The 8,336-nt window shown below is 34.3% G+C and overlaps 1 protein-coding gene across 1 annotated transcript; it reads right to left on the bottom strand.

Moving 5' to 3' along the window:
* Positions 1–860: 860 nt before the first annotated feature.
* LOC136982630 (protein ABHD15-like) lies at positions 861–8,336 on the bottom strand. The gene is made up of 2 exons (XM_067279188.1): positions 8,193–8,336; positions 861–2,450 (listed from the first exon to the last, which is right to left on the bottom strand). Exon 2 carries the CDS (start codon positions 2,408–2,410, stop codon positions 1,193–1,195), a length of 1,218 nt encoding a protein of 405 aa, XP_067135289.1. The 5' UTR covers positions 2,411–2,450; positions 8,193–8,336; the 3' UTR covers positions 861–1,192.

Below are 8,336 nucleotides of genomic sequence, written 5' to 3'. Positions count from 1 at the left end.
TAACTCACTCCTTTCGGGGGGAAATTTTGAATTGAAATAACGTAATTTCGTGCGAAAACCGGAAGTTATATATATATTAGTTAATTGGGACTTCCTGCCCACAAAATTTTCATATTTGATATCGAATTTCGTCTATCTAACTTCGTTGTCGAGATTAAGAAAGGACGGACAATGGACTAGAATGGGAATTTAAAGGTCTACATTTTTTTCAAATTGCAGCCCAACTACTTTTTTGTAAGAATAATATATTTAAATTTAAGTTTTGGCCAATTCAGTCAGTCGTAACTTGTTTTAAAGGCTCTTTCTTGCACTCTATCGATTCTTTTAAAATCATAGTTTTTATTATATTTTATAGGTAAAATGTCACAATTGGAAGTACTCAACATAATCTAATGTAGTTGTGATAAGCATTTATTAATTATTTGAATTAATAAATATGCCTTTCGTGATTTTGATGAAACCTGCAATGGAAGTTTCCTGGAAAATTTCAATTATTCGCTTCCACTGAAATTTTTGAGGCTCTACCCCGGTCGATAAATCCGCAAATTGATGGTTTTACCCCATTCATCATCGGACCGTCTGTAAGAACTTTCGTTTTTCTTTTTGCCTTTCTGCCCATTAGGTTCTAAGAGGATCGTTTTCATCGTGAATTCGACCACGCTCACGACGGGGTGGCCGGATAACCAGGAACCACTCGTGAAAATTCCCGAAGAATGACTGGCCCGGTTTCGATCCCGGGTACCCTAGAGCGGTAGGTTGACGTCTTAACCGCCTCCGTCTGTAGATACTCCGTTTTGTGTACGTAAGAATCACACGAATTGAATTTAGAATATTCCACGTCACTAAAAAGCAGGCAAATCTTCAAGAAAAATACAACTTTTAATTCACAAATATTGTTAAAACATTTTAAAATATTTTTAAATACTAACAATATCACAGTAAAATTACAATATGATACAATTCGTCATGGAATCGAGAAAGTTGATTGTTTGAATATCTCCACAGATAACATTCACCTTATGACTTTATTGATTTTTACTTTTATACACATTGTTTTGTTGTTGGTCACATCGATCACAAATAATGAAGGTTTGGTAAAATTCGAGGAGATAGCGAGCCAAGTTTTTAAATATTTACTATAAAAATAAAGGAAATGTCAGATTAAATAATATGCTTAAACGAAATCTGTTAGTCACAGATTGGATGCGGATTTCGTCATTCTTTTTTCGTTGGAGGAAAATTCTAGAGTCACTTTTAAAAAATCCAAAGCTAAAGAATTTGCCCACGAATCGGGAACGAACGTCCCTGATTGTAGAAAACAACAATGACCTCCGCATCGAGTTTCCACTAGAATCAATTGAGGATAAACTTGAAAGACGTCGTAAGGTATAGCTTCTCGCGGTACCAAAGGATCGTCTTTACTACTTATGCATAAGAGAGGAACCGACATTTCGTCCGCATCTCTCAAAGGTGCATTCTTTTCCCAATATTGTTCCCAGCTTTCGCAACTACACATCTTCCAATAAACTCGTTTCTCGAATTCTGCCACGGTGTTGCTGTGAATGGCCGTGTCTACGTCTATCACCTTCGAAAGTGCCAAAGAATGCCTATTTACCAAGTTACGTTGAGCTAATAAGCGGATAAATTTGTGCGGTTGAGGCATTTCCGATTCGTAAATGCTTTCCGGATCGTACAGGGGGGATATTGCCACCGCGGCAGACATATAAGCCGAGCTGCCGTACTCTCCTAGATAAGCTAACAATAAATCGGCACCCGTTCCGTATCCTACTAGAGACAGATGAGCGTGAGGGTATCGAGATTTTACGTATTTAATTGCTTGACGCAAATCCGATGGATCCCCGTAAGTCTGCAGCTTCGGAGTTAGCAGAGGGGTGTTCCCGTGTCCTCTACGGTTATATATAATTGGCCTGAATTCACGCGATAGAGCTTTCCGACTCATTTCTGCCACGGACAGAGCATCGTCCGTCAGGTTTGGCAGAAGCAGGATCAGACGGCTGTATTCTTTCGTCGAGCTTATTAATCTACTGTTTACGTCACACGTCACCGCCCAATCGAGCGATACCAAACCTTTGTCCTTCAGTTGCAGATTCTGACGTTCGTAGTACACGTCTCGGGATGGTAGGAGATACCTGGTGACGATCGTCTGCACGTGAGGATTGGAAGCCCATAGAGGCGGATAGTAAGGTGTGCGTAAACGAGGTATTTGTTCCAGGAGAAACTGAGAGAAGCTCGATTCTTTATAGTAAAGTGTCGGAAGATACGCCAACGGTTTGTTACTGTTACCTAGAAATATGTGGCAGAGGAGGGCCAAGGCGAAGACCAGAGTTGTCCAAACGGAAAACGGAAGGAAGATAACATAATGTAGAATCTGTTCCGCATCTGGTATCATCTATTATTTTCTTAGAAGAACATTTTCGAGATCACATCATCTGTAAAATATGCATAGTCATTAATTAATTTGGTTAAAATTAATATAATGAGATAATTTACTTAGAAAGACAGTTATTAACTGATTATTCGAATCAATGACCACGTACGAAACGAGAATTAAATATTAGTAAGAAGTTTTTATAACACTTCTTGTTCACCGGTCTGTGGCATCGTTAACCAATGGTCTGTATCAAGTTAATAATTAGCGTTTTATAAAATGTAATTATGTAAGTATAAAAACAAATAAACCTCGTCATTTTACGGTATTGGAGGTAAATATTTCGCAAAACAATTTTTTCTTGATAAAAATAGAATTGCAAATAAAGACAAAACTCGGGTTCTGGCGCCATTTTTCTATCTAAATTTACAAAATCGTCTATTTAAATTACCTGTTTGGATACCTAATTTTGAATTAGGTCAGCGTTAGACGAGTATGTACTTAGGCCGAGGACACAAAGGAAAGTAAATTATAGTATGTTATGAATTTAAACGAGCTTCCTGCCAAAACAAAGCCAATGACAAAGGTCATTTAAAAGTGAGAAAAGACATATAGAAATTTTTCTATTCGTTTCTTGCCGAATATGCATAAAGTTTGTGACGATAGAAAATATAAATATGGTAAAGATAAAACATTCAAATTATGTATTTGTGTTCGGAAATAATTATAAAATGTAATTTACTTAACTATTGAATGAATGAATAAGTTACGAAAATAAAACGAACGGCTGAAAACAGGTGAAAAACTCCAGAAATTTTTCAGGATGGTCAGTCAGTCCGGAAATGTCGGGTTCCTTTCTCACCATCCGGTCGCACTATTGTGGGTCTGGCCGAAACCACGGTGAGTATGAAAATACTGCCTCTCGGGGCCAACGGGACGGAGAGTTAAAAATAAATGAAATGATGTATTCTATACGCAAAAACTTTTAATGTGTCTTCAACCCATATTCTGCAAGAAACAGGAAGCAGGAAAATTGTTGTTTCGCTTTCTGAACAGTTCTGGATACGTCTTTAGAGTACAAAAGTAACAGATTAAGCACTTTCCACACATATATTAACTATGTTATGATTACGATTCTTTCGACAGGAGAGAAAAAAATCCACCAACGAGAGTTGCGTAACTTTTCCTGCTGTTATGAGTTTTTATTAAACAAAATAAATAAAATTGTGTCTAGCGCCATCTGTTATGAGATTTTGTTATAAAAAACTTTTTGATTGTAATAAAGTGACAGAAAGCTTAACTTTGAGGGTTGGGATGAGGTTCATAAATGTGTAAATGTTAATAACGTATAAAATCATTAAGTCGTAGCTCTTACGAGATATGACTAGATATGACACACACTACACCCTTTATCTCTTCACCCTCTCTACCTTTAACCAAAATTTAATAGCATCAATGCCCCTCATATACAAGCCACCAGGCCAAATTTCGTTTCTTTATCTTCACCGTCCTGAGATATTAAGCGAAATAGACGCCAACACACTCAAATCCACAAAAAGTTTTTGCTGTTTTTTTGGACTTTTGGATTCAGGAAGTCTCAAAACGTGGAAATTTGCAAGAAACTCGGAGGATCAAATTTGACTCGATTCCAACACTTCTAGTGTTGTATATAACAATTTTTTTTTTTAAATTTATTTTTCGTTGAATTTCTTAACAATACGACTTCAATTATTAGCCTACTAATAATTGTTTTTTCCTCTCTTGTTTTCTTAGATACAAGAAAATCAAACGATGCAAAGCAAACAAGATAATGATACAATGAAAGGCTTTCAGTGAAATTCAAGTAACTTTTGTCTTATGAAAGTACTCGTCGGACACGCTATTAAGAAATCTACCGGAAAGACCAGAGACGAGGAAAATAGCAATAGTAACGTTTGTGTTCAACGACCCGTAGGAAATAATATTAAGTAAGCAATTATTTTACTTTGTTACTTATACAATTGCCGCAATCATTTACTAAAGCTTAACGGCGGATATACCACTTAAAATAAAATCGTGATTGGACGAAATTCTTACAACTAATCTCCACGCAATCCTCGTTTGCGGGTTACAACATCGAACCAATCGATGAACGTAATTCTCTTCCTTCCACCTCTTACGTCTCTGACTTTCCGTAAATATTTTCCTAATCACGTGGCCAAATTCGTTAGGAAAATTTGTTAGAATAAAGAATTACCGCAGACTTTCCTAATTAGCTTTATTCGAGAGATAAACAGCTTCTGTGTGTGTGTATAAAGCGAACAATTTACCCTTATACGTATTATGCATTTGAAAATTTAAACTTATAATTTATAAAAAAACTGGTTAATTTATTATAGTAAACAATAGGGAGACTCGAACAAAAGGAATCACTGAAAAATATTTAAATCAAACTACTGTAGCGTATTGTCAAAACTGTCAATGTCTTCTGCTGACTACTGACGGGAATTGTTAAAATTTGAGCCGGGTATTTGAAAGTTAATAAACTAAATGTGTTTTATTTCCTCGGCTCTGTTATATATAACAGAGGAAAAGTATGACTATGGGTCAAAAAATGAATCTTCAAGATTACATTTGTGGACTCGGGACCACGAAACGTCGAGAAATACAAAAAAATTCGAGGCTTTTTCCTGTTTGTATGGATGTTAGTGTGTGTATTTTGTGTGGGAGGGGAACGATTAAGTTTCTCTCTCTTTCTTTCATACAATGGTTAATATCGGGTGTGCAGCTCATATAATGCCTTCCGGGAGGTCTTTTAATTAAGGGAAACTGGCTCTTATTCAGGTGTTACAGACATGGAGAAAACCCGGAAAACTCCACGTCGCCAGCCCGACCGAGCGAGGCGCGAACCCACGACCGAACTCCCAGTGTTCAGGAACGAAGACGGTTTACCTTCATTGAAGCTTAACTCCTATACTTTCTGCCGAAAATTTCTGAAATAATATTTAGCGAGGTTTGTGTATTAGGGGATTGATGTTACTAAAGTTTGGTGGTTGAACGTCGACGGGGTGGGGAGATAGAGGGGAATCGTATGTCATATCTCGAGTACGGTCGGACTTGACGATTTTCCTCGTTATAGCATTTATAATTTTTTTTTTAAATAAAAAAACCCGCACCTACCCTCAAAATTAAGGTTTTTGCTATTTTATAATAGTTAAAAATGTAAAAAAGTTTTAAAATAAAATATAACAGATGGCGCCACACGCAGTTTTAAATGTCGCCGGGAAAGTTAAGCAACTCTTTGCTGGAATTTTTTTCTTGCCAAGATTATTATTAAGGATAGTCTATTAGTACGGAAGAATCACTAAAAGGCAAGAAAATCTCAACAAGTTTAAGAATCAACGAACTCATTAGCAATAAAATGGCGACTGTTACCGTAACAGTGACGTTTTATTCTGGGCAAAAAGAATCGCGAATCGGGAGCCTATTCCAATTATTCAAAATAAAAATAGACGAAGAAATGCTTTCCATTAGTTTCCATTTGCAAAAATTGATGTCACTAGTTATGCAGTGATTACAATAAGAGTATGTACACAGGTAAATCACTTACAATATATGACCACTGTAAGAATGACGTTCTTTATTCTAGAAAATCGTAAAAATCACCAATTGATAATTCTTTAATCGGCTATAACCGGTTCTCACTTTCCTGGTATTGATTTTTGCGTAGTATATATTCCTTTTGCCCTACGTGGTCGGGCAAGAAGAGTCAAATACTCTATTTCAAATAAAATTGCTTTTACGTGGACCTACTATTTACAAATTAAAATAACTCCCAACTTCTATATTTTCGTTGAGTAACATTCGTATTACGGGTTAACAAATTTAGTAAAGTAATACAAAAACAGTAGAAATAATGGACAATCCTTCGAAGCGATCCCCGTTGCCCGGATCTCCCCTAGTGTATTAATATCTGGTGAAGGAATTCCGTTCTTCGATGTGTCTAATGGCGCATTGAAGTATGTTATAGAAGTTAAAATTCCTGAAAGATTTCTCATACAAATCGAACACAATTAAGGATTAATAACCGTTTCGTTTTTTTCCTAATGATTAATTAAAAAATAACACTAGATAAGAATTTTGGGTTAATGTTACCTATGGTTCCAAAATGGCGGCTCGTCTCTGATTCCAGCAAATAGAAGAAAGGAAACAGTGGGGATTCACGTTCTAACCTAACCTCTTCTAATAATTTTGTTGGTAATAATTATGGTAATTTATTAGAATAGGTTAGGTTAGAACGTGCGTCCCCACTGTTTCCTTTCTTCTATTTGCTGGAATCAGAGACGAGCCGCCATTTTGGAACCATAGGTAACATTAATTGAATTTTGTTATAAATAAAAAACAGGATATAAATAAGTAAATTTACTTAAAATTAGTTTAAATAATAGATTATTTTTAAACTAAAACTAATTGAAAAATTGGAATTTTTGTTTACATTTAAAAAATAAATTCTTTATAAAATTATAATTACCTAAAAGTGGATGGGTTAAAAACTCATTTAAGCATTAAATATAATAAATATTCATCCCGAGATAAAATGTTAATTTGTTTTTAAGTACAGATTAATTTATTCGCCATTTATTTTTTAAGTTGATTTTAATGGAAAAGTTTGATTTTTTTAAAACTCGTGTATTTAAAGACATTATATTAGGTTATAAATTCAATCTCAATTGCAATTTAATGGATTGACGATCGAATATATATAAGATAAGATTATTCTATAATATATTTCACCATTTTGATAAGTATATCATCGATAATAGAACGAATCGAAATACTTAAAACTTGGAAAATTTATACGGAAACTATTAAAATATTCGCTTATTAACACGACGTACGGGTAATGAATATTGCATATCAAACGAATGTGTCCATTATCGCGAGAAAACAAAAAAGAAAAAAACTCTACAGTTCATTATTTATCGCTGAAAGTTCACGAAATTTGTCGAGTTCATCAATCTTCCGTGTCCAAACTCATTACTTCTAAATTGTAGACGTTCCACTTATCGTTAAATCATCGAGCTATCAGAATCGTTACCGATATTGAAATTTTAAATAAATAAATATAATTAAAATATATCGTCGTTTAAATAATTAATCCACAGGTCCGTTTTATTCGCCAAAGCATTCCTTACATCTTATTAAAAATTACTACTTTCCGCCTCGAAAATAATTTTATAGATTTTAATAGAAAACTAGTAAAAAAAAGAAGAGTATAATTTTAAAAATTATACCCTTTTGTGTGTAGAAAATTTTCATTTTAAAAAAAATAACTTTGTTTATTCCTCGCTATATTAAACAATTGTCGTCTTCATCATCATCATCATCATCATCATCGTTGCAGTTTTTCTATAATTGCAATGATGATGAGCCTAAATTTAGTGCAGAAAATAGTAAAATTATCGATCGAGTGAGTTTTTCTGTGGAGATATTTTATTAATAAATAATTAAATTTTAAAAACAAAAAGATTTCTAAGGATAATCGATAAATTTGTAAAGAAATCAATCGTAATTATTAAGCAATAGATGTAGAAATAGAAAAATTTAGATCATTTCAAATTAATCGAAATTAAAATTTATTTACTTATTACTTGTAGAATTAATTAATAAACTATCGTTATCATAAAATATTACGGAAGGAAAAGGATACGAAATACAAATAAATGCATTCTTTTTTTTTGTACTCCGATTTAAAAATGATTTTTCTCATTAAGAGCAAATTAATAATACGTAGCAGGGAGTGTGTTAAATGAAGAAGACTTACCTCAATATTGAGGAGCATCCAACTGGAGAGGGACGTAGAACGGATCTCACAGACTCGACTGATGCCAACAAATCGAAAAGTCCCTTTTGTAAGGCAACGAGCGCCATCTAACGGAAATCAACACTCCCGATTTAAACCCTATTG

This window comes from Centruroides vittatus, unplaced genomic scaffold (assembly GCF_030686945.1).
Source record: "Centruroides vittatus isolate TY-2023 unplaced genomic scaffold, ASM3068694v2 contig_854, whole genome shotgun sequence".
Classification (NCBI taxonomy): Eukaryota; Metazoa; Arthropoda; class Arachnida; order Scorpiones; family Buthidae; genus Centruroides; species Centruroides vittatus.
The sequence above is the reverse complement of the archived record's forward strand: the minus strand, read 5'-3'. Positions and strand labels throughout refer to the sequence as shown.